This window comes from Martes martes, assembly GCF_963455335.1.
Source record: "Martes martes genome assembly, chromosome: 1".
NCBI lineage: Eukaryota > Metazoa > Chordata > Mammalia > Carnivora > Mustelidae > Martes > Martes martes.
The window spans coordinates 171,389,572-171,416,775 of record NC_137888.1 but is presented as its reverse complement, the minus strand read 5'-3'; the positions used below and the strand labels follow the sequence as shown (position 1 = coordinate 171,416,775).

General features: G+C 47.3%; 1 protein-coding gene across 1 annotated transcript in view; it reads left to right on the top strand.

The window, feature by feature from the left end:
• ITPR1 (inositol 1,4,5-trisphosphate receptor type 1) overlaps positions 1 to 27,204 on the top strand; it is a 335,828-nt gene that overhangs the window by 238,931 nt on the left and 69,693 nt on the right. The window contains exons 44-45 of the mRNA XM_080801715.1: positions 21,426 to 21,606; positions 23,575 to 23,828. Coding sequence (XP_080657841.1) covers positions 21,426 to 21,606; positions 23,575 to 23,828 — 435 coding nt within the window. The remainder of the gene's footprint in view (positions 1 to 21,425; positions 21,607 to 23,574; positions 23,829 to 27,204) is intronic.

Here is a 27,204-nt window from a genome sequence, read left to right as displayed (position 1 = left end):
TGTCCATCTCTTTCCCTTGTGCAAAACCTAGAAGCGGGAGTTGGTTTCTAAAAGGTGTCTTCAAAGGAATTCTCAGGTTTTCCATGGTCTTTAAAATTTGACTAAAGGCAGAAAAAAATGTCAGAGAAGACTTGGAAAACATTATATCTTGAAACATCATTTCATTTTATCCTATTAAATCCACAACAAGCCCAGATTTTCCTTCTTTCTTTCTCTTCCTTTAGGGCTAGCCAGAGGTCTGTGCTCTTCCTCACTTTCCTTATTGACTTCTAAGGAGGGAATGCTGCTTACGAGCTTCCCGGCTGACACCACAGTCTCCTCTGTTGGCTTGTGATGTGTTAGTCCAGGGCTTGGCAAACTATAGCCAGTAGGTCAAATCCAGTCTATGGCCTGCTTTTGTAAATAAAGTTTTATTGGAACACAGCCATGCTTATTCCTTTAGTATTATCTCTGGCTGCTGTCTTGCCATGAGAGCAGAGTTGAATAGTTGCAACAGAGACTGTATAGCCTGCAAAGCCTAGAATATTTACCATTTGGCCCTTGTTGAATCTTCACTGTCTAAATATTAATCTGTGGGAGGGAAAGAACCATGTCTTTTCCTCTTTGTTCTGCGCTCTTCATCTCCTGGTATGCAACAATGGGTTTTTAGTAAATATTCACCAGATGACCCATATGCTAAGTCCCAAGATATTTTGGCCACTCATTCGCCTAATAAACAGGAATTCAGAGAAAGGTTTCTTTTTCTTTCTTTCTTCCCCCCCCCCCCCCGGGGGGTAATGGTCTGCAGGGGCATTGCGATTGAGTTTTAGAAGACTTTTTTTTCTAGAGGTGATCTTCTTTTTCCTTCACTCTCTCTATTCAGATATATTCCACTACCCCTGTTTGTCCCCTTTCAATACAGATTTGGAATGCAGACTAAAGCAGCTCTTTCCTGTGGGGATTTGGCCTTGTGGCTCAAGAGTCCAGATACCTGGGATTGCAGGTGTTTCATCTGTAAGCCCTCTCTGACCATCCTGCCTCAGACCACCACATTTTAAATTAGTCACTTCTTTATGGCCCAGTGCTCTGCTATTTCTGTACCTCCTACAAAGGATTCCTACTGGCCTCAGGGCATTTAGTTAACATTAAAACGTATGAAATGTTGGAGCCTGGGCTCCAGCCTGTTTGTCTTCTTTTTCTCCAAACTTCCTGGGTGACCTCATCTACTCCCATGGCTTCCAGCTACCGTTCTTGCCAGCAACTCCCAAAGGTGTAGCTCCTGACTCCACCCCTTTGCTGATTTCTAGATTTCTGTTCAAATCTCTGTTGGCATCCCTACCTGTGTTAATTCTAGGTTAGGATGACCTCAGGTGCACCTGTCACCCCTGCTCCTCTGCCCCATTTGCCCTCTTGTATTCCACGTGCTGGCCAACGGGCTCACCAGCAGCCCTCCTTTCCCCAGGAGATACCTGGATGTCTCTGGCCTCTTTCCTCTCCTGCTGTTCTTCAGGAGCTCATTCCCTGTCCACTCCACCTCCCAGTAATTTAATGGTCAGTTAGGACTTGTAATGAGCCAGACAGTTGGCACCTTGAGGTTAAATGACATGACCATATTGGCCCCACTAGGGTCAGGGGAGCTGGGATTTGAAATGAGGCACTCTGGCTTCAGAATTCCTACTACTGACCACCATGCTATACCGCCTGCCAGCATGGGACCGTCCGAGTTCTGAGCCTGATTGTTTCTCACCTGGATAACTGGGGTAGCCTCTTAGAGGCCTCCCTGCCTCTGGGCATTTCCTACGTCCATGCTGCTGTCAGTGATATCCCCCAAACAGAAACTTGACCACTTCATTTCCTGTCTTTTTTTTTTCTAAGGTTTTATTTATTTATTTGACAGAGAGAGGGGGAGAGCAGGAACACAAGCAGGGAGAGGGAGAAGCAGGCTTCCTGCTGAACAGGGAGCCTGACACAGGACTCGATCCCAGGACCGTGGGATCATGACCTGAGCTGAAGACAGACACTAAACAACTGATCCACAGAGGCGCCCCTCGTTTCCTGTCTCCACAGCCTAATACAGATGCTGGAGTTCACTGCCACCATGATGAAATCCAGTGGTGCCCTGCGTGGTCTGGCCCTGCCTGGGTTTCCCTACCCACACTGCTACTCTCTTGTCCTGCAGCCGCGTCTGTTCCTTTGCCAGTCCCTTCTGTGTACTCGGATGCCTCTGCTCCGTGTGAGACAGGCCCTGTTTACCTCTGCCTGGAATACTTCCCAAGCCCTGTCTGAAATGTCTCCAGTTCTAGAAACTTTCTCTTGATCCCCTGAGGCAGAGGAGTAGTGAACCCCATGGGCTGCTCATTCACTAGAGCAGTCACCGCACTTGAAGTGGAGGTTCAGTGTAGGACCCGAGGAAACAGAAACCAAGTTTGTCTTCACCCCCAAGTTCCGTAGAAAAGTCCCTGTGTGTGTGAGGTGAAGGGAACTCGATCTGTACATAACGTATCCGTGAAGAGAATCCTACCCTGTAGGGTCCTTCTGAGAACTAGATGAGATGTATGGAAAAATGCTCAGCTCAGCACGCTGCTTGACACATTGTAATTGCTCATGGTTACTTTTTGGTTGTATGTTTTTCTCTCTGCTCACCCCCCAGGAATGTAATTTCTCCCAGGATCCAGCCTCTGTCTGACTCCTCAGCATCAGGACCCTGGTGGGTGCTCATTAAATATTCTAAGCGTTCACTGAAGGAATACAAGTTCTGCCCCTCTGTGGCCATCGTAATACTCTAGCCTTATTGTCCTTTTTTGAATAAAAGCATTAGGATGTGAAAATTTGTGGTTAGTGGTTGTAACAACTATAAAGGGCCCCCTTCTTTAGGGGTGGAAGGGAGTTACGTTTAGCTGAGTTCACGGGCAATACATCATGTGAATTTGGAGGACTATCCTTATGGTGCCAGGAGCACTCGGGGTCTATTTCTTCTTCTTCTTAATAACTGCAGTAGTAGGAATAATGAAGACCAGAATCTGAATGTTCGTGTTCCAGGAGTGAGGCCACATGCCTTCTCTGCATGATCTCATTTACTCTTTATGGTGATCCTGTGTGGGTCGGTGCTGCCATGACCCTTTTTTTGTTAAAGGGGAAATAAAGGATCCAGGAGGTCAAGTTACTTGCTCAGGGTCACCGAGCTAGCTGGTAATTGTGTCCGGGTTTATTTCCTGCCACAGCCTGAGGTCTCAGCCCTCTGTGTTGCTGCCTCCCTGTATGAGAAGTATGAGAAGACTCCATTAATTTCCTTGGCACAGAGGTGGCCCACATCCCCTCCCTGGCTGGGAACCAAGAAAGGACTGTGGACCCCTTTCGAGGACCTGGCCTCTGTTGATAAGGCAAAGTGGTATTTGTGGCTTCATCTCACTTGGTCTTTCAGCGGATGGACTCTTTGTGCAGAGTGCAATGCCTTCCAAATATGGCAGAAGACAGTTTGTGTGGCTGGTGTCTGTGCTTTGGTTATAATATTGGCCTGTGAACGGCAGAGAAGGAAACCGTGAAAGTCTTTCTCTTTTAGGCTTGCTGTCTTGTTTGCCAAATAAAAACTCTCAAGTGCTATATGTGCTGCTTCACCTCCAGCAAGCTCCAAGTTCCCAGGTCTATGAAAGTTAATGATGAGGAAACTCGCTTGCATAACTTCCTCTCTGTGGAGACAGAGGCGGCTCGTTTAATTAGGGCTCTATGAAAGTTTAGATGACATTATTAACAATTTGGGGGTTTTACTTGCATCGAAGGAAGCACATGCACTCTGGCATAGAGTGAGGCTTGTTAGCGCTCAGTTTTTACTCATTTTGCACAAAGAGGCTCAGTACAGTGAATTCTCCCCGTATTTGAGTCTCTGAATATTGAATTTGAATATTGAAGAATATTCATTTGGGGGGAAAAAAAAGGAAGAGTTCCCATTCTAGGGCAGGAGCTGTGCATGGCGCCGTTATGTACTTTATCTGGGTTAGATCGGGGAGCTCCGGTTACAGAGGAAGGGGAGGCTCAAAAGACCCAGAGTTCGGGCACCTGGGCGGCTCAATCAGTTAAGCGTCCGCCTTCGGCTCAGGTCATGATCTCCGGTCCTGGGATCGAGCCCCGTGTCAGTTTCCCTGCCACTCCTGACTGCTTGTATGTGCTCTCTCTCTCTCTCTCTCTGACAAGTTTTTTTTTTAATTTTAAGATTTTATTTATTTTTGAAAGAGAGAGAGAGAGCATGTGCACAAGCAGGAGGAGTGGCAGGCAGAAGGAGAAGCAGGCTCTACACTGACCAAGGAGCCCGATGCAGGACTCGATCCCAGGACCCTGAGATCATGACCAGAGGCCAAGGTAGACGCTTAACCCACTGAGCCCCTCACGAGTCCCAAGAGCCAGAGCTCTTACGCAAAGTCACCCAATTAGCAAAGCTGAGATTTGAGCCCAAGTCTGCCTCTCAAACATCTTCTCACTTCTCTGCCCTGCCAGAAAGCCTTGGAGATGGCAGGGTCCCATGCCAGGGAGTTAACTCTGTGCTCCATTTTCACTGAGGGGCTGCGCACCCTGGAGAGCAGTGTCTGTGTTGATACTGTTGGGGCTGGGGCCAGGAAGCATTGGTTATTTCATCCAGGAGGCAAGGAATCCCTGCTTGGTTCTACCACGAGTTTTCAAAGTCATCCCACCAATCCGCACAATGGTGAGTTTTATAATAACGCATGAGCTTTTCTGTAGTTTCCGCTGGTGTCCTTCACTGAGTCGCTTTCCCTGGTCAGAGGTGAACTCGTCCCTGACATTAAAAGGGCTCCTGCTCAGTTATGTGTCTTGGAGTTTTCTGGAATTCGTGCTGGCGGGGAGAGTGGGGAGGGAAAGCCAGAGTGCACTGCAGATGGCTGTCGCAAACCCCTCTACTATTTCCAATTAGTGGATGCATGTGTGAGTTGTATGCCTGTCTTATATTTACAAGAGGAAGTATCCCGTTTAATTTTATTTTCACACCACAAGCCCGAGTGTTAAGAGAACATGGTGTTTTAACACTCCCTCGGTTATCAGCTGCGGCGCGGGGGTTGTGTATTGTCACATACAGTCTTCCGAGTATATTTCTACATTTGTTACCTGGCAACATTGCTGCGTCGGGACATGGAGATGTGTTGGTTCCTACCAGATCTGCACTGTTCATACTGTAGAAGGTAGAGCCTGTTTTTCTGGCAGGAATTTACAAAAGGAGAAGGCAGGAGGCTGATGGAATTCAGCCGAGAGATGGGCGGAGGCACTGCAGTCACCGTCCCTGGGCTAGGGGGTCGCCAAGGGACATAGGCGCTTGTCCTGCCTGAGACTGGGCATGACTGTGTTGTTGCCCACCCACCAGTTCTGATGGGAAAGGAAAGCCCCTGCTAGGGATGACAGGCACAGCATCTCTTGCTGGGGTCACTATCCGAGCTACCTAGAGACCTACAGGGTCTTTGTTTAGCTGAGGCGCTGCGTTAAGAACACTGTGTATGGAATTTAAATGCTGAGTGGGGCCTGTATATACTCTCAGGCTCTCCTAGCACAGCCACACACCCCCCTCACGCCCTCTGTGATGAACCCCTTCCAAGATGTTTGTGTTCAAAACCCTCACGTCACAGGTTTCATAGTCCTCTTGGTTGAAGCTGCACTTCTGACTCCGAGAAAGCTCCCCGAGACCAAGGGCATTGAATTCTCCAGTACCTGTGACATTTCTTGACAAATGCCTGAGAGGGGCAAGTTCCCATGGCAACAGTTTCTAAAAGAGTTCTGTGGCATCAACAGGTTAGACAAGGTATCCGAGTCACGGAGCTCTGCAGCGCGTCCCGCAAGCACGTCTCCTGTTCAGTTCCTCCTCGCCAAGGCACCCAAGGGGCAGTCTGTTCAGAATGCAGCTCCAGTGGACACTGGAGACCTGGCCAGGTTGGGCTGGGGTTCAGGGCACATTTGTGTTTCACTGCAGTGCTGACTTTTGAAGGCGTCTCTGAGGAGGAGTCCTTTTTAGTCTATTGGATTCTTAATGTCTTGCCTTTTAAGAGAGAAAAGGAGCACTGATTATGCCTGGTGGCATTTAGAAGCCATCAGTTAGCTTTAAATATATATATATATATATATGATATGTATAATACACATATATATTTTTTATGTGCTCTGATCTCCTTTAGAAAATCCAAGAAGCCATTTTATTAATAGTTCTTGGCTCTTGGGAATTAATATTACCCCTAGCATGATCAGAAAGTGTTCTAAGAAGAAGCTATACGATTCCTAAAGATTTATATATATATATATATATATATATATATATATTGGATATTTTTGTATACCTGAGCAAGACCTGAGCCTGAGGGTTCCAAGCTTGGCTGATTTGTCCTGAGCACCCTTAACTTGGAAATCTATATCCTGCTGTTTAAACTTTAAGATGATCCCTAACTTGATTAAAGTCCCCAACCAGTAGGCCGAGGAAAATGCTTCAGAAAAAACAAGGTCATGCTGCATTTTTTTTGGTAAGCACAGGAATCAACAAAGAGATGTTATATAACTTCTATTTATATCCTCCTTGCTCACTATCTGCAGGCAGACAAGAGTCGCTGAGAAGGGATTTAATGAGCTCTCTGGGTTTGCTCACCTTCCTGAGCTGGTAGGAACCAGCTTGTTCTCAAGTGCGTCAGCAAAGAATCTGGCTGTGGGTGGGCGGTCGGGGTAGGTGGACGGACTTGTTGCCATGGTGTTCTTTAATTCCCCTGTCTCTCAGAGATCTCACTCCCCCCCTTCCCTGACTCCTTCCTTTCCCCCCTTTTCTTTCTTTCGTCTTTTTTTTTTTTTTTAAATCTATAAGCTTCCTTGTTTCTCACACCTACTCATGATTCTTGGAGCTGTCTCCGGAAACAGAATATTTTTCCTCTCCCCTCTCCCCACCCCTGTACCCACCCCCCACCTCGCTGTGGTGGGGAGCCCCTGTGGAGCTCCAGGACATCAGAAGAGTTTCTGTTAAGGTATATTATGTTCACCCTCCCCTATTTCTTTTCCCATGTTTTTTTTTTTTTTTTAATTACCCAGCCCCTCCATTATAGGGACCAATCCCAGAAGCCTTTAATCTCACCCAATAGAAGCTTACTCTTCCCTGTTGGATTGCCCCTAAACGGGGTGGATTCCACTGTCAGTCGTAGGAATGTTGCTCTTCCCCAAAGGAGAAGGGCTGTTTGTATTTCCCTACATCCTCCTGTGTGCTCTTGCCCTGGGCGGATGTCTCCTGTCTCACCTAGCACATTATAAAATAGAACCACAGGAAAGCAAGAGAATGTGTTTGTCCCACAGTGATAATTCCTAGAGCTTGGGCAATTTCTGGTACCCGCAGGTTGTAGGTTGAAATTATTCAGCCTGCACCAAAAAAAAAAATAAAAAAAGAAAGAAAGAAAGAAAAAGAGAGAAAAATATGGTGGGGGGTATTGTGGCTCCTCTACCCAGTTCTCAGCAGGGAAGTGGAACTGCTATTCTGAGAAGTTCCCTGTCGTAGCCCCCAGGAGTGCCCACCACGGAGCCTCCTGAGATGGGCCTGCGTTACCATCCACACTCCCACCAGTGCAGAGGTATCGAAAAGATGTGAGTAGGGAAGTTTTCATGAAATGTTCTTAGAAAAGAAAAAGCAGTTCCCAGGAGGACAGGCTTAAAAAAAAAAGAAGCCAAAACCCACCCCTGCCTTGCCCAAGAGTTGTGCAACTCTTAATAGCAGTAGCCTGTTTGAATAATCAAAGGCAAGCTGACTTCCCCTTATTAACTTCTGTTAGAGACATCTGCATAAAATATCCCCAGATTCCAGACCAAGAAGGTAATTTTTTTTTTCCCCTCCGAGTAACTGGAGGGACTTTCCCTTTGGAGCTCTTCCAGCAGAGTTAACTTCATGGTTGAAAATATTTTCTCATTAGAAACTGCCAGCTTTTTGAATCCTGATGTGGGGATAGGAAAGGCACCTCGTCCATGAGCACGGAGCCTGGGCCCCACGACCTAACTGACATTCACAGCTGGCTTTGAGACGTCTGCCACGACCCTTCTTTTCACTGGGAAATCTATATCCACTTAAATTTCCTAAGGGTTCCCTTTTTGAGACTGGCAGAGGCTCTCCTGCTATTTCTATCACTTTGCCATGGCTGGGTTTTAAACTACCCATTGACATGGCCCAGACACTGACCAGGCTAGTCCTATAAACCGTCTAACGTCTTCAAGCCACTTGTGTCCCTTTGCATTCGGACTTAAAAAAAAAAAAACAAAACATATTGCATTTGAGGAGGATGTATTTCAGTTGCCCTCACCATACGGTGTTTGAGAAATGTGTTTTTATTAGCCTCCTTGCAACATAAGCCCACAAACTGTTCAGCCCAGAGCCTGGGTAGTTCTCATGTCCAGGAGCGAGCCAGGTTCTGAGATGTGAGGCTCACAAATGATTGTCCTCGGTGCCCCATAGTTAATAATGCAGGTGTCAGTGAGGCCAGCGTGGTTAACAGTTAACTAGACGGATTATGGATCTCTAGCCAGCCAGAGCCCATCATGGAGGCATGTGTGTGAACCTGATAAGCCTCTGAGAGGCGAGAAGGCCACCTCAGCCACCTTCACCTGGTCCTTGGCGTGTTTCACTGTCTCCATTTGGCAGCACGTGGGGCCTTCACAGATGGGGATCTTATGGTTATGGAGTTAAACTTTAGCTGCCATGATGCAAATCTTGATTCAGTTTGAGGTTTTTGGAACTAAGCCTCCTTCAGGATTACTGTGTATTCACCAAGATAGCAAACACGTGTTGAGCCCCTGGTGGGTGCCAGGCATTATATAAATTGGCCGAGATAGAGTCCGGGATAAGATCAGTCCGGGCCCTGCCCTTGAGGAGCTCACAGTCTAGTGGGAGAGGTGGCTAGTATACGAGTTAAATAACACTCTGGGAGAAGGATGAGGAAGGAAACAACCAGGGCACAGAGGGTTTAGGAGAACCCACTTAGGATGGTCAGGAAGGCTTCTCTAAAGAGGTGCCATTAAAGCCCAAACCTAACAGATGAGAAGAGAGCAGCCATGCAGAGAGCAGAGGGCAGGAGTGTCCAGACAGACAGGCTGGCATGGACTGGGCCTCTTGCCAGAGCTGAAAGAGGCCAAGGTGGCAGAAGCATAGCAGTGGGGGGAGCAGGAATGAAATGGTGGCTGGACCCCATCAGGTGACCTGACTGCCAACCTCTAGTCAGTGCTTCTAAAGGGCACCAAGTTGGCTCGGGCCATCTCCTGCTTGCATCCACGGTACTGATGCCAAAGCCATAATATATTAAGCAGCACTTACACTGATGAGAGCTGTGTAATTTCATCCCGCCATCTCCGTCCGTTTGGCCATCTGTACGTTCTACTGCCCGATCCTGAGGATGTTCTTGGTGGCTACAGGGAAGCTCCCTGGTGGGCCAGTACCTGGTGAAATGGGCCTGTGAGGTTGGGAGATGCAAGTCCTGGAGCTTTTCCTTTGGGGTCCCTGGGGGGCTGTCCCCTGAGAGTTGGTGGAATTGAGCAGAGGACTGAGGGTGACTGTGGGACCTCCATCAGGAAGGCGCTCGCTTTGGTTGATGGTTTGCTCTTTGCCAGGCAGTGTCCTTGCCCCCAGCAGGCCAGAGTATATTTATTATTCTTTGGATTTTATGGTCGAGTGGATTTGTCATAGGTTTGCTGAGAGCAGGGAGGAGAAAGTGGCTGGTATAAAATACCTCCCAGGTGCCAGGCCTCTGCTGGGCTTCCCCCGTGTTACCTCCTCTACCGCATCCCACAGGCCTCTCTGGAGGCACTTACCCTCCACTCTCCTCCATTACAGGTGAGGAAAGGGAGGCCGCTCGTTAATAGATGACCTGTCCAAACACACTCAACTCCTCAGTGCCCCTGCCCATCCACTTCTCCCTTACTAAGGCTGCAGGATACAGAGCCCTTTCTCCGAGCCCCTGCCACTGTCTGTGCAACCACAGGAAATGGGTGTGCAAAGGATTGTTCTTGACGTTGATGCAGAGCTCACGTTGGATGCCCTGTGGAACCTCATAACTTTCAGGGCAGGAAAATTCAGTCACTGTTCATTAATTGCCCTCAGAACACAGAATGGAAGTAAGACCAAAGATCAGAGTTCTTCCCTTCCAGCTCCTGTGTTAGTCCCCTTTCTTGGTAGCACAGATTGAACTCCCAGGTGAAGTGGGAAGGAACAGGCAAACTCTACCTCAGCCCCACCCCCCCACCCCCCCCCCCCCGTGCTCTCTTGTGTGAATGCATGGCTGGGATTTTTGGTGATAGAGTTTTCCACACACCTCTTTGCAGCCCTTATGCAGGTCAAAGCTTGCTGAGAAGCCTTCTGTGTCCCCCATGGCAAGTCTGTGGGCAGGCGACATGGGACCTGAGAGTTTCACCCTAACCGCCAGAAGTTACTTTTCATTGAGTCATAGAATGAGCTCTGGAGGGCACCGTCAGAGGCTGGCATGCACCTCCTGCAGCCCCAGACACGTACTGGAGACTGTCCTGCATCCTCTTCCATAGTTGAATCGATGTCCATAGACTGAGCTTCTAACACCTCCCCGAGTACTTTAACAAAAGGCCTTTCTGGGGTCCAATCCAAGTCTCCTTTGCTCTGTACCACCTTTCCTTTGTCTAAGCCTCCTGCTGATATGAAGAGCAATCACAGTGCCTTCTTACATGTGAGGAAGAGTCCCAAGGATGTCCCTCCCATAGTCCCCTGCAACGTCAGGCAATGCTGGGGGCTGAAACGACTTCACATTCCACTGTCATCTTTGCTTTTCTCTGGAGGATTTCTGTTTTTCTCTTCTATCTTTGGCTGAAAGAGACAGCTGCCAGTCCACACCAACAAAAGATGCTGACTTTTGGCATCCATATGGAGGTTTGAGCATTGAACCCAGGGAAAATTTGGAGTCTTCTTAATGTCTTGTTCCTGTTTCCTCCAGAAGGTTCCCTGACCTGCCTTTCTGAAATCTGTTTGATTTTACTGTTAAATATTCCTAGAGATGTTTGCTTATAGTTTACCTACACATACAGGGACTTTGTAAGATAACACCTTAAAAATTTTTTTCTTAGGAAGTACAGATTGTTGGTTGTTGTTGATGAATATGTGAAAAAGTGTTAGTGTTTTGATCCACACTGAGGAGAAACCAGTCTGCTTACCAAATAGGGCAGACTTTATCCACAGCTGCTGATTCCTGTAGGTGCTGGGAGATGAAAAAGGAGAGGTAAGCTTTCCATTCTAGGAGAAAAGTGGTTCTTAAAGAACAGGTTGGACTTTACTGCTTGCTAATACTCAAATTAATTCACCCTGAGAAAAGTCATGATAAGCCACTGCTTTGGCCTTGACCTTGGAACTCAGGCCCTTACTTGGAGCTCAGTGGGCAGAATAATTTGAGTGAGGATCTCCATGTCCTCCACCTCTTCTGTCAGGCGTTAGAAGGCGGCAGTGACCCAGAAGGTAGCCTCCACCAGCTCTGGCACGGCAGAGTCGTTGAAATAGGGCGTTTGTGTCTAAGTCCTTAAGAGGTAGCTATATGGTGTAGACCAGGGAGAACTTTCTTTTTTCTTTTTTCTTTTTTTAAAGATTTTATTTATTTATTTGACAGATCACAAGTAGGCAGAGAGGCAGACGGAGGGGAGGGCGGTGGGGGGTGGGAAGCAGGCCCCCCGCTGAGCAGAGAGCCCGATGCGGGGCTCGATCCCAGGACCCTGGGACTATGACCCGAGCCGAAGGCAGAGGTTTTAACCCACTGAGCCACCCAGGCGCCCCCAGGGAGAACTTTCTTTGAGAAGAATGAACTTGAAATGTGGGTATCTTTCCAACATAGACTTGGTTTGCTTTGTCCCTTCTTTCTTTTCTGCTTTGAAATTTATTTTATCTCTAAACTCACCGAAGCTAGAGATAGCCTTACAGAGCTTGGTGAGCTGAAAGTTCCAGATGTCTGCTGGTTAAAACCCATCAAACCTTGCAAAAAAATGTCCTTCTTAGAGTGATAATTTATACCAGAGGAGTGTTTGATTCTTAATGCCCACTTTATTAATTCTTAGACTCTTCCATTGCATCATACTTCTTCTAAAGAATGGTGGAAAAAAAAAAGAAACGATAATGGAAAAATAGTTCATGTTGAATGTTTCAGGACTATCTGCGAGGAGGGTCTGACCGCAAGCTTGTATTCTGCCTTATGTTAAACTTTGAGAACCAGAAGCAAAATTGTGTATTTTTATGTCTAAGCAATCTGAATGGCTTCTCTAGTGAATTCCAGCTGGATTTGTATTTTTTTTTTTTTACCTTTCTTTATTGTGACAGTTATGAGAACTGCTATTCACTCTGTTTTTGCCGTCCATTTAGAGACTATCTTGACCTGCCAGTATCAGCTAGAATTGTTTATCGTTGGGTGTTTTGTGGACACCAGACTTTGGTCATCATGGAACACCCAGCACCCAGGTTGAGCCACATATCCTACGTTCTAATACCTTTCCCTTGAGAGGGGGAATGGATAGATAACAGCAGCACCGTACGTTTCAATAGGTTCCCATAGTAATGAAAATGTTTTTCACACGTAATGTTTCATAACTGCAACCTGGACGGGCCCCCAGCTTCCGTGTGACACAGGCAAGGCAGGTGCTAAGAGTCTCGTTTTTCAGATGAGGAACCCGGGGCATAAATGCTGTTAAGTAAATTGCCCAAGATCACGTGGCTGCTTAGTGAGGAGCGAAGGCTGAAACTGAGGTTTCCAGATGTCCGGTGCTCCAAGCAGCTGTGCCTTACCACGTGTGGTTTATCGCCCAGTTCATGGTCCACAATCCTGGGTTTTGATTATTGTCCTTGGTTTCTAAGACAAGGACTCCCGACCTATAGCTGTCAGTGTGTGACAGTGGTCTTGTTAACATGTAACCCCCAGCCCTGGCCCGTCTGCAGCTGGCAGAAGGGGCTTGTTTGGGAGCCCATCTGAACAAGTGCACTGGGCCTCACATGAGTACCTACCACAGCTATTCTTTCCTGTGAGAAGAGTCTGTGTTTGTGCAGCTGAGAGACTGGGCGTGGTGGGGGGGGTGTGTGGATTATAAAAAGCCAGGAGGTATTTAGAGGTTGGCAAACTTTGCTCAGATGAGAGGTGTTTAACAAAGCAGAGAGATTGCGAGCATGGGCTGACAGCAGACAAGTGGGGCCTGAGTCCTGGGGCACCGCCACCATTTCCTGGCTGTGGGACTGGGCAAGTTATTTAACCTCCTTGAGCCTTAGTTTCCTGATCTGTAAGGCAGGGTTAATAATAGTACACACCTCATGGGTCATTACAAGGATTAAATGAGATAATATATGTAAAGCATTTAGGCAGCACCTGGAAAATAGGCAGTGTTCAGTGAGCATTCACTGTAACACAGTTTATAGAAGTGGGGGTCCCCAGGAAACGGTGACTGCTCAGTTAACCACGGGTACAGGAAGAGAACTCCCCAGGTAGCCTTGGGGAGCCTCGGTAGTCATTGCTGTCCCTCTGACACCTGCAGAGTCTCTTCAAGCTGGGAAGGTCTGGTTGGGGATGTCTCCCCAAGTCCCCGAGACTCCCAAGGCCAAGTGCGATGTCCTTGTGTTTCAGAGGCAGAGGGAAAAGAGAAAAATCAGGCTTTAGGGAGGAATTTCTGTCAGCCACTGGAAATTCAAGCATTGAGCACTGTTCAGCAGTCACATTTTTCAAATTCTTGGACTCAGTCTGAGGACTTAATTCATTTTGCAGCAGATAAGTGACCAGAGTGAATGTCATGGGCTGTGGTGGTTGGGTCATGTAGTACTAGGCAGTGAAATGGAAAAGCTCATTCTCTGGATTCCCTCCAGATCCAGCACAAAGGCTTCTGGAGGGTGGGCCGTGCTCAGCGTGGAAATACTTTCCTGTGGGGCAGGATCCAAGCCTCGAAGCTGTCCTAGTGGCACTGTGGACTACTGCCTCCAGACCACCCCTGCTCCTGTCATGCTCCATCCTGGGTCGTGTCTACCTCTGCTGCCTGCCACCCCCCATTCTTAAGTTAAGATGCCCATGAAGGGCTTCTCCCTACAGAAAGGCCTTGTGTTCCTGTAGGTGCAGGTTGGCTGGCTCTGTGTTCTGGGGTACAAAGTCTGTCTTCGCCCCCTACGTCTGTGAACTCTAGGGAAGATGGCTTTTCAAGAAGGTGCTTATGTGCTCACCTTCACTGGTGTGTATGTGCAGTGCCTGGAGCAGGTTTCTGTCTCCCATTCTTCTCCCAGGACCCCTTGCCTGCAATATAATTGACTCTGTGACCTCTTGACCCTAAAGAAAGGAGTGTCGGCCCACCCCCCTCCTACACAGGGCCTGCCTGTCACTAGGAGAGCTGCCGCTGTCTGCTAGTTCCTAACTTCAGGGTGCCTCTTATTTCAGAAGCCGGGTGGGCTTGTTATCAGTCGTGCTCCTCTTCTTTGCAAGGACTCGAGCGGCCATAGTGGGTGGCTGCCGGGCGAATGAAGCATACCTTAGTATTTTCAAGTGATCCTAAAGGATGTTTTCATTATTATCTTACACTAAGACTTTAGTCCCTGAGTCTCTTTACAGCTTAAGCAGCCCAAGGAGGGCAAACTATGTCCACGTGACAGTTACCAAGGGCAAGAACATGCCCTCGGGCCATTGTGTCACCCAGCCACAGCCCAGCATGGTCAAAAGTTGATTGGTTTGCACAGTCGGAGGCAAAGATCCTCTGTGGCCTTGGCAAGTCTCTTCCGCTCCTTACGCCTCGGTTTCCTCCTCTGTAAAATGTGGAGGGCCAGACTAAAGGGCTAGTTTCCAAACGATATTCTTTGTAGCCGTGCAGCTCCAAGGAGTTCCAGTGGCTGAGAGAGGGTCCTTCCCACTCTCTTTCCAGCCAAACAGTTCTGCCTGTATCTCTCTTAAACATGGGGTCTTTCCCTAAGGTGGTGTTTGGGGAGGGAGGAAGAATGGGTTTCTCTGCTGGAAACTGTATTGGAAACTGCTGGAATAGAGTTATTCCTGCTTTCACATTTTGTGACGAGTGTTTTCTTTTTCGCGGTATTTTCTCGTTTTTCGGCTTGGCTTATGACATGACGGCCATGCCTAGGTCCCCACCCACCACGGTCCTCCAGAGCTGCCAGGGAGGCGGCCACTGCGCAGGCTCCCTTGCTCACCTGCTCCCGCCCCTTCCTTAAAGCCATGCCAGGTAGACCTGTTGTCTGTGATGTAGGGGTTGGTACTGTCTATCTGCCCCCAAACCAGCCTTCGTTTCCTTTGAGTTTCCTGTGCGACCACTGGGGCTGGTCCTCCGTGTGTTCTCAAAAAGGCAGGATGGTAGCAAGGGCCGGGGGTAGGGAAAGCAAGAAGCACCAGACCTCTCCCAGCCCAACTCTCTCATCTACAACAGGGCAGATTGATGAACTACGATTTCTGTCTTGGCAGTCCTGTAAGATGCTGACAGGACAGCTCATATGGAAGGGGCTTCGAAACTGCGTGTGTTTTGGAGATGCGTGGAGGGCAAGGAAAGGTCAGCTGTGCAGGTAGCAGCACAGATCCCTCTGCTGGCGGAGACGGCCTCAGAGGATAGCTCCTTCTCTGGACAACTTTACATGGTTTTCTAGCTTTCTGGGAACGAAGCCGATCTTCTCTTCCTCTCTCCCTTTTCATTGTTACATAATTCGTATACTGTAATATGCATAGATTACAAGTGTACAGTTTGATTAGATTTGACAAATAATGCATACCTGTGTTCGTTTTCTATGACCGCTGTAACCAGTTACTACAAACTAAACAACTGAAAACAACCAGAATTTTTACCTTCCAAGTTTGACATGAGTCTTAACTAGGCTGAAATCCAGGTGTTGTCAGGGCGGCATTCCCTTCTGGAGTCTCCAGGGGGAATCCATTTCCTTTTCTCTTCCAGTAGAGGCTGCCTGTGTTTTTTGGGTCAAGGCCCCTTCCTCCGTCGTCCCAGCCGGCGGTGGCGCATGGAGTCCTCAGATGGCCTCACTCTGAGCTCCTCTTCTGTCTCCCTCTTCCACGCTTAGGATCTCTGTGATCATATTGCCTTCCCTGCATAAGATGATCTCCCTCTTTTAAGGTCAACAACTTTGTCTCCCTTCACCGTGGAAAGTAACATGTTCACAGGTTCCATGTTTTATTCTTAGTGTTGTAGTTATCTCTACCACACCCTTCTGTTTACCACCAGCCTCATCAGGGTATTTTCTTCAGTCCAGAAAGTTCTTTTGTTTCCCTTCAGTCTCCCCACTCACACTCCCCAGAAGCATCCACTGTTCTGACTTCTCTTACCACCATGTAGCGTTACCTACTCTAGGCCAGGTGAATTTTGAATGGTTATCTCACACTTGCTAGGTGGGGTTGCCGTGAAACTTTTGGAAAAGCAAAACAGTCTCTACTTGACACTACTGACTCTTAGTTGGAGAAAAGGGTGATTCATAAGTTCAGGGAGGAAAGTAGACAAGTAGCTCGTAGAAAAAAGGCCCTGCTTCAGAAATGACAGATGTTGATGAGGATGCGATGAAAGGGAAACCCTCCAGCACTGTTGGCGGGAATGCAAGCTGGTGCAGTCACTCTGCAAAACAGCATGCAGGGTCCTGCAATGTAGAGCTACCCTGTGACCCAGCAATCAGACTACTGGGTATTTAGCCCAAAGATACAAATGTAATGATCCAAAAGGCCACCTGCACCCCAATGTTAATAGTGCAGTGTTCATGACAACCAAGCTATAGAAGGAGCCCACATGTCCATTGACAGATAAATGGATAAAGAAAATGTGTAATATATATATATATATGTATATATATATACAATAGAATACTACTAAGCCATCAAAAAAAATGAAGTTTTGCCATTTGCAACAATGCGGGTGGAACTAGAAGGTATAATGCTAAGCGAAATAAGTCAATCAGAGGAGGACAATTATACGACCTCACTAATATGTGGAATTTAAGAAACAACAGGATCATAGGAGAAGAGAGGGAAAAATAAAATAAGACAAAATCAGAGGGGGAGACAAATCATAAGAGACTCTTAATTACAGGAAAACTGAAGCTTGCTGGAGGGGAGGGGATGAGGGGAGGGGATAACTGGGGGATGAAAGGATGGGGTAGTTGGATGGTGGACATCAAGGGGGGCACGTGATGTAAGGAACACTGAGTGTTATATAACACTGGTGACTCACTGACCTCTACCTCTGAAACTAATAATATATGTTAGTTGAATTTAAATTTAAAAGCATAAGTAAATAAAGCAAAAAGAAAAAAAGAAAAGGCCCTGCTTCAAGAGCCTGAGGTCTGGGAGGCGAAGTACCCACCTGCTCTGGTCTGAGGTCCCACCTGCATCTGGGGAAAGAGTCCTGGGGAGGGTGTCCCCTCTCCCCTCCCAAGTCCTCCAAATACAATATCACAGAAAGAGGTTTAACAAACAGGCTTTTGAACTGTGTGCAGGGCCCTGGTCTTGCTGAGTCCAGACTGTGCTGAGCACCAGAGAGGGGCAGTGACTGCCTCCAGGAGCCCCTAACTGAGGGCCCCGTTCCTCAGCCCCCCATTTACCCCTTTGGCACATCATGCCTCTGTGGGGGAGGTATCTTAGCTCTTCTGCACTGCTGTCACTTTTCACTTCTCCTCTTATACAAGATAGCACTGCTTCCCTTCTGGAGACCAAGCTTCTTCCTTCCAGAGTATCTTTAATTAGATTCTCAGGCAGGAGACCTGAGGCGACAGCTCTTGACTCTCACAGTGTCTTGGTGAGGTTACATTTGTCACAGTGTGGGCATCTCAGGGGTGTGCTAAATACTTGATGTCCATTATATTTTAGGGTACCCTGATCTCCCAGATACAAGTAATAACTACCCCTAGAGAACTTTTGTGTGAGAAAACGCACATGAAGCTTTACTCTGGATTCCTGGCACCTTATAAGCAGTCAGGAAATATCAGTCATTGTGCCTATTACTGTGATTTTCTCATTAGATCTTCATAACCACCATGTGGTACTGTTACCATGGCCATTTTTCCAATGAGAAAATTTGGGTTTCAGAGATATCGTCACTTTCTAAGGTGATATCAGCTCATGAGTAGCAGAGCTGAAACCCTGGTGTCTGTCTCCAGAGACAGAATTCTCACACTTCACTACCCAGCCCTCGCCTCTTAGGCGGATGCCTTCACTGTGGGGTTTTCACATTATACTAATGTCATGGCCATACACACACACACACAAACACACACGACGCTCAGTGGGCCCTGTGCTAAGTGCTTTGTGGGCACCGCGGCAACCCTTCCGAGTGGGTTCAGAGAGACTGAGTAACTTGCCTCAGGTGACAGAGCTAGTGAGTGAGGGACCCAGGGGTTTCTGACTGGAAAGCCTGCCCTCCAAGCCCTTCATTCAGGAATGTTTTCCTTCCTTCGAGGCACTGGCAATATTTTTCCTTTTGATACTTACTAATAACCACTGGAGTATGCCTTCCATTTCAGCAGAATGGCTGTAGTTACTTCAGGGACTCAGGACTGCCCTGAATCATCTCTTCCACCTTCCAGCCTCCGGCCTTGTTTAGTCCTGGTTCTCGGGGCTTACTCGTGTCTCTGTACCTAGTGTCTACTTTCTTAATTTGTTGACCACATTCTGTTTATAAAGCGGCTTCGGATCCTTGAGGGACTAAGGACTGATGTAAATAATGCAAAATAAATATACTGGCTGTTGCAAAACATATATAGAAGCGTGTAATCCTCAGTCACTTGCCCTTCTCCCATTTCATAAGAGGTTCCCCTCCCCTGGCCCTATCAGTTGACATCTGTTGGGTTAACCAGCTAGATGTTAAGCAGTGCGGTTTGTAGCTGGCAATCACTCGGCACTGTGTTGCGCTGTTACCAATGACAGATGGCAGGCTTTAGTTATTTATTTATTTGCTTACCTACTTAAAGTGCATTTTTTTTTTGAGTGACCAGATTGTCCAAAGGATGCTTTTTAAGTTGCCTCCATGTGACAAGTAGACTAATGGGGTAGCAACTGAAGTTAATTGCCCCGAGGGTCCCCCTTCTGGTGCAGTCTCCCCGTGACCCCATGTGGGTGAAATATTGTATGGCTCATCTTGGTAAAAAATGTAGTCACCATAACTAGGTGGTTATAGGTTGAGTTCTGAGTCCCCACCTCTCTCCTTTTGTTTGTAGATGGCATCAGCTCTCAAAGAAGTGAACAGTTAGAACTTGCTTTTTCATATTTGAGCAGTTTTCCAGAATTAATCTGTGTTGGGGGTTTACTTCTGGCACAGCCACTGAGTATAAGCAGGATCTGATGGTTAGAAGGAGCCATGAAGTATTGGGTTGTGTTCATTCTTTCCTCAAATGATTAGGAAACTCCTTCTAGGTGTTGGGGCTCCTGTGGGTGCTCTGGAGAGAGCTGTAAAGCATACAGGTGAGGCACCTGGCTTCTTGGAGCTTGCACTCTGCATGAGACATGCAGTAAGTAGGTAAACAACAAATACAACAGAGAACACTTGCTACGATGAGAATAAAACAGGGCAGGGGCGAATAAGCAGTTGACTGGTTTGCTGCCTCAGGTAGGATGATCAGGGATGGCCTTGCTGAGGAGGTGATGTTAGTGGAGATGAGGGGACCCTAGCCATGGGAAGAGCCAGGAAAAGCGAGGAAGAGCAAGGTGGTGGCCCCAAGTGTCTGATACAGCACTCTGCCGGCATTCTCTTGGGTCAGCTTCATAAGGATAAATGGCTATTTTTAGTAAAGCATCCTTAGGGTGATTATTGAATTACTGGGTCTTTTCCTTACCGGCCTACCAGTTTTATGGGGGGCAGGGTCCAGGCCTCTTTTTGCTCACCATTGTGACTCCTATGATGGGCGTAGTGCCCAGCACATGACAGGTGCACAGTAAACACTGGATGGGTGGATAAACAGGGAGATGTGTAGGTGCCTGGATGAATGGGTACATGGATGGAATGATGGATGGATAGACGAAATAGTAAGAAACCTAAAAGAAGATAAAAGGTAGTAAAGTGCAATGGAGGACACAAAAGACTTGAGCTTGGTTCAAAGAGTGTGGGAGTCTGGGAGGACTCATGACACACAGTAGGTAGGCAGTGACTTGTACTGCCACCGGAGCCGTTGGAGGGAAAAGATAGAACCGGGGAGCGCAAGTAGGAAGGATGGATCTTGTGCTGTATATTGAAGACAACCAGAAGGAAGGAAGAAGAGTGAGAGGGGAAGGAAAGACCACAGTCAAGAAGCGCTTTGTCGGCAAACGAGACTGACATTTGTCAAGGCAGCACAGGGGCTAGTGGCTAGAAGAAGGGTCAGGGACCGCACTTACCTTTTGGCAGATGGAAACACAGTGGCTTTCCCCGGGCCTGCTGGATCTGGCAGCAGCTGTTGTGGGGGTGGGGCAGGGTGAGAGATTGAGGAGTTAAGGGACTACAATGGCTGTTAAGGTTTTACTTTTTTCTAGGATTGCAAGCCTTTGAGGCTACCTTCAGTAGGGAAATGCCATCTTTCCAAATGGGGGAGGATTTGAAATTGGGAGAAAGATCCAACGGGGAGAAGCAAATATATTGTTTGGAGCTTTGTTTTATTCCTCTGGAAATGACCGTATTGTATTTTTATGTAAATAATTCACAACAGCGTGGTGTTTGCAAAGGGGTGAAAAGAGAATACTCATAAATGAAGTTGAGACACCATATTGTGTTTTTATATCAACATTGTATACTATTGCTTGCAGTGGGCCCAAAAACAAATGTGCATCCAAGAGACAAGCTACCTGTTAACATTGAGCTTCTTCATCTAACCACTCTCTACCTGTCCTTCAAGACCTGGTTTGAAAATCACCTTTTCCACAAAGATTTTGGAATCACTGCGGCCACTGGCATCCTTGCCAGCTCTGCGCTTCTAGGATGTAACTGTGTAGCTTCTGGAGCACTTTTTACTGACACGTTTTTGTTTTACTTATGAACTTGTCACCCTAACCTGGTATGGAGCTGTGTAGGGGTGGGCAGCATGTCTTACTGGTCTGTAGATATTCACAGGGCCGTGCACAGTGGAGGGGCTCACAGAAGTCCTTCAACACATGACAGGACCTGCAGTAATCACCAAAAATACCTCATTTCCATTGTTAAAGGAGTTGTTTTGGGCGTGTGCAGGTGCTTGTTCTTAGTAGGCTGGATTCTCCCCACCACCACCCCCCTTAGAATGTGTCTCAAGCCTGTGTGACTGTCCATCAGAGACATCCTGTGGCGGGCTGCTTTACAGTCTCCGTGTAGAAAACCTCAGGACGTGCAATCCGGAGAACGATAGTGCATGGAACCAACTTTGGTCCAAACCTAGACCATTTGTGAGGTTTTGCAGCTGGCTCGGATCTCCATGAGGTTTTGGTGTCTTGAGTGGGATTAGATCACTGGTCTGTCACAGTGTTGAAAAATCTGTGGGTTTTCCTCGGCAGCACTCCTTTTTCTGCCGGTTAACAGAAGATAAGAAGTCAGAAAGATTCTTCAAAGTCTTCTATGACCGAATGAAGGTGGCCCAGCAGGAAATCAAAGCAACAGTGACTGTGAACACCAGTGACTTGGGGAATAAAAAGAAAGATGATGAGGTAGACAGGGACGCCCCATCCCGGAAAAAAGGTAAGTGTTCCCCTGCGTGCAGCCCTTCCACCAGCTGGACCTACAGACTCCAAACTATTCTACCTGAGGCTTTCAGGAGAAGCAGACCAGTCTCGTTACGATGTAATTCTTCCCAAGTAAGGAGAGCCAAACTGCTCAAACTGTGGTTTGGCGGTTCTTCTTGTGTAAAAAGATGTAGGTACCTTCTTCTTGGTCAAGCTCAAGGTTTTATTGGCAGGAAACCCATTTGTAATCTTTTCCGGTTATTTTCTATTCAATGGTAGGGAAAATTAAGACACAAATTTAGGGACACCTGAGTCTCGGTGGGGAGTCTGCTTAAGATTCTCTCTCTCCTCTCCCTCTACCCAACGCTCATGCACGTGCTCTCTTTCTCTGTCCCACTTTAAAATAAATACGTAGTGGCTGCATAATATTCCAGTGTATCAAAATCTTGCCATTTGCAACGCCATGGATGGAACTAGAGGGTATTACGCTAAGCGAACTAAGTCGATCAGAGAAAGACAATTATCACATGATCTCACTGATACGAAGAATTTGAGAAACAAGACAAAGGATCATAGGGGAAGGGAAGGGAAAATGAAACAAGGTGAAACCAGAGTGGGAGACATAACATAAGAGACTCTTAATCTCAGGGAACAAACTGAGGGTTGTTGGAGTGGAGGCGGGGTGGGAGGGATGGGGTGGTTGGGTGATGGACATTGGGAAGGGTATATGCTAAGGTGAGTGCTGTGAATTGTGTAAGGCCGGTGATTCACAGACCTGTACCCCTGAAACAAATAATACATTATATGTTAATTTTAAAAAATAATAAAAAATAAGTAAATCTTAAAAAATAAAGACAAACACTTCAAAACTGGGTGTGTATCACTTGTCACCTAATTCCCCCGTATTTTCGAAATTATTTGAAAGTTTCTAAAGTTGTTCATTCATGCTCTCACTCAAAGAGAAGTCATACTTGGAAGTAGGTAGATGCACCAGTGTTCAAGTCAAATGGCTGTGAACAGGCTAACGAGCCACTACGGGCCTCTTGCTTTAAGTTGAGAACTGGGTTTCTCAGCCACAGTACATTTGGCCTCTGGAAGATGAGTCACTGGAGGGACTGATCTGTGTGCTGTGGGGTGTTTGACAGCATGTGTGGCCCCTATCCAATAGATACCAGTAGCCCACCCCTGCAGCAGACTAGAAGTGTCCTCAGAGTGTGCTGATTGTCCCTGGGGTGGGGGTGAGCACAAAGTCAGCTCTAGTTTATAACCACTGATCTAGAAAGGGAATAAAGAGAGGGAGAAAGGCTAACATTTATTAAGTACTTTCTATGAACCAGGCACTATTCATCCTTTACTTGATTTGGAACTGAAATTAACCCTATACAAGAGATAGAATTGTCATCCCCATTTTACAGATGAAGAAACTGAGGAGTGGAGACTGACTTGTCCTTGTTAAGGCTATGCAGTGAGTAGGTTTTGAACCCAGGCAGACTGGCTGCAGAGCACCGCACTCCTCACTCTGATGCCTTCCAGGGTCACTGTGAGGGTTCGATGAGGTAACACACAGTGCCTTGGTACTTAGTGGAAAGCGCTCAACTTATTGTCACCACAGTAACAGGACTTACGGTTGTGATCCTTGTTATATGACTCTCTCAGAAGCTTCTCTAGGTAGAATTCACTGATCCTCTCTTCCCTTTGCAGATGAGGACCCTGAGGCCCAGAGCCATACAGATTTGTGAGGCTGACAGAGCCAATACTAAGACTTTTCCTCTAACACAGCGCAAGCTTAGATATAATGTCAGAGCCATAAGCGAGTGGGCAGGGCATGACCCAGTTTCAATCGTAAGGACTAAGAGAAGTGTTTGTCCAACCTTGAAGATTTCTAGTGAATACCAGAACCTACCTTTTTGAACATTATCTCTCATGCAGTGAATAGGACTCCTGAGGACTCAGCAGCATTGAGTGTCTTCTGTTTGCATTCTAGCCAAAGAGCCCTTGACACAAATAACGGAAGAGGTCCGAGATCAGCTCCTGGAGGCCTCTGCTGCCACCAGGAAAGCCTTCAGCACCTTCCGGAGGGAGGCTGACCCCGACGACCACTACCAGTCTGGGGAAGGCACCCAGGCCACAGCAGACAAGACCAAGGACGAGCTGGAGATGAGCGCGGTCATCACCATCATGCAGCCCATCCTCCGGTTCCTTCAGCTCCTGTGTGAAAACCACAACCGGGACCTGCAGGTGAGGGCTGGCCCTGGGACTTGCAGCTCCTCGGACATCTCTGTTCCCCTCACCACCACCAGCTTCCTTGAGCTGAGGACCCAGGATGGTTCTGACCTCTGGGCACCTGACCGGTTTGTCTGTCTTCCCCACCGTCTCCACAGGGACAGGAACCAAGTCTCTTGTTCACCAGTTTGGTGCCTCCTGCATACATAGTGAAATGTGGGAATGTGCCTGCGTGTGCGTGTGTGTGGTAGGCTGCCGCGGGTAAAACTTGGATGGACTCAGGACAGGTGAATGATTAAATACACCAGACTTACAAAATCGGATACGTAGAAAGTTCTACTTAAATATGTGTTGGTTGAATGAATGACGTGGCCTTCCAGGGTTTTACACAAACAGCTGCTCAAATATATGTGTTCAACTGATTATTCCAGACATCTTTTGTCTACTTTTTTAACTGGTGTCAGGATGATGACAGTGGCCAAGGTTTATCAGGTTCTTAGGATATAGTGGATGCTGAGTGTTGCTGATATCATTATATTCATTTTATAGATGGGGGAACTGAGGTTCAGGGGACATAGTTAGGGAGTAAAGAACCGGCACTTGAACCCAGGCCATCTGGTGGTAGAGCTCGTGTGGTCAACCACCACGTTAAGATAGAGTTTATTTTCTTCCTTGAAAAGTTCCCCGCCAGCAAAGCCTAGATGGAAGGACTAAGGATAGATTCCAGAGATGTCTCTCTTTCTTTCTTTCTTCCTTCCTTCCTTCCCTCCTTTCTTTTTCTTTTTCTTTTTTTTTCTTTTTTTTCAAGATTTGATTTATTTGACAGAGAGAGTGTATGTGTACAAGCAAAGGGAGCAGGAGAAGCAGGCTCCCTGCTGAGCAGAGAGCCCAATGTGGGACGTGATCCCAGGACCCTGAAATCACGACCTGAGCTGAAGGCAGAGGCTTAACCGATTGAGCCATCCAGGTGCCCCAGAGATGTTTCCTTCTACCGAATGGGCATAGCTCTGTGGAGCCAATCACTGCCCAGGGAAGGATGCTAGAACACCAGGTCCTTGGCCATTACCTGGATTTGCTGCTGGCTTTTGGGAAAAACACCCCTCTCTGCCTAAAAGGGATTGAGGATTAACAAGAAAGTGTGTCTGAACAACTCCACTAAGATAGAATATTGCCTCCTAAAATAAACAAGTTGGCAGTGGTAGTTCAGTTACTTGAATAATGATGGTATGAAAAGGAAACTGTGGCAAAGAAAAGTGCAGTCTTAAAATATTTGCCTTGCTGACTTTATCCATCAGGTGATTTGATGGCCTTTCACACGTCACCTGTGGCCAGACCCTTCGGGGCAGCCACTGTAATTCAGTCATACTTCAACCCTGCCACACAATCTACGCCTGGAAAAGTTGAGTAAGAAATTACATTGTTAAACAGTAAGACAGAACAGTGAAATAAAACCGGCTGAAGTCTACAGTATGAACAACTTCTACACTGGTATTTATTTTTAATCAAATTGGTCTGAAGAGCCTGAGTTTTGAAAAGGCAGATATATCCAAGGTCATCCATCAGCCAAATCTGGCCCAAATTTAAAAAATGAAAGAATTTTCCATAAGACCCATTGGGCTCTTTTCCACATTGTTGTTCATTCATTTCCTCCATTGACCTTCCCTGCTTGATCCCTCTCAACGTCTGAGTGTGGGATCTTGGCCCTTAGTTTTTCTTTCCTTGCCTGTTGCTCAAATATTCCAACTTTGGACATAGACCACATCGGCCCCAGATCCACTGACTTGGGACTGCCAGGCGTAGCCGGGTAGAACAAAGTATTTATGACTCAAAGAGCCAGGGATGGGTTGTGGTCTCATTGGCTGGTGCTCTGTCTGCCGGCCAACTGTGCCCTCTCGCCTTCCATATGTACACCATTAGTCATGAGGGGGACTGGCCAAGGGAGTGTGAATGACACCATGGAAAGCCAGGCTGTCCCACCAGCAGGAAGGCAAAGCCAACTGTGGCATCTCCGTGGATGGGGGGATCTCCCTGCTGCTGGCACTATTTCTGGGCTGAGCTCGGTGGTCAGGGCCCTGTACTGTCCCCCAACACTGCTGCCACTGATCTCCACCGACCTTGGGCTCCAAAGGGAAGTGGGTTGAGACCATGACTGTACGTCATCTGGGTGAGTACCTGCTGTGTGCCCGGCACTGGTGGTGACAGAGACCTCACGCCTCCCCTTACAGAGATGAGAGTCTCAGGCAGGAGCCACTCGGGGAAACCCAAGATTGCTGTGCAGCATGACAAGTGCTGTCGTGGTGTCATCAGAGGGGTTTTGTGGGTTTACAGCAGGCAAACCAGCCCACTGTGCTGGTCCAGGAAGACTCCTCAGAGGACCCGATAACTGCCAGGTTCTGAGCTAACAGAAGGCTGCCTCCAGTAGATTCCCTCCACGACTGGCAGAGGGGCCGTGCTGACGTCCTTGCTTTCAAGCCTGGTCTGCTTTCATGGACCTGTTCTGACTCCTTCACGGTACCCCCTTGATTTCCCTTCTTTACCATCATACCCAGAGTCCACGGCGGAAGGAGAGTAAGGCTTTCATTGCATGAATTTGCCAGTTCTTGTTTAGAAGTCTTCATAGTTTTAGTTTTGTACCATAGTGCTTCCTTTGAACTAAGGCCCTAAGAACCCCATGGACAGAATCACCATTCAATGACTCCTTCCAACATTTGATTCTCCAACACATCGCTCTCTGGAAAATAGTATTGGGGGAAAGGGAAGTCTAGAGTATATTTAATATATTTTTTAAAAGTCTTAGCAGCTTAAAAAAAAAAAAAAGTCTTAGCAACTTAATCTTTGAAAGTACCATAAGCATTATCCAAGTCAGTGGTTTTACGCTTTTTTGGTTTTGGCCACAGAATCCTTTGTTTAAGATCTTATGCAGAAATGTACTAAGTAAAGCAGATGAGAGCAAAGCTGTTCTATTCAGAAGAGAAACTACAGTGCCCAAGAACTTTCCTTTCCTCCCTTACCTACCAGAGCCCTGAGAGGCGGTGCTTTCCAAGGACGCCCCTGGGTCCTACAGGGGCTAGTTGGAAAACCAGTGATCTGAACCAGTGGTTCGCAAGGGTGAAGGTTAGAATCATCTTTAAAGGCTCCCACTATGTCATACACACTGAGGTGTTGGTAAAATTGCTCTGATAGAATGACATTTGTAGAAATCTGGTTCTCAAAATGACAGATTTGAGTGGAAGTCACCTACTCTGAGTGCCACCATTTTGGCAGCATTCCAGAGCAGACAGTACCTCTCTGGCTCAGGGTTTGCTTGTGTACCAAAGGGAAGAGAAGACCTCAGGAGGACATTACTGCCCCCCTGGTGTAAAGAAGTACCAGTAAGCTCAACGACAGAAGG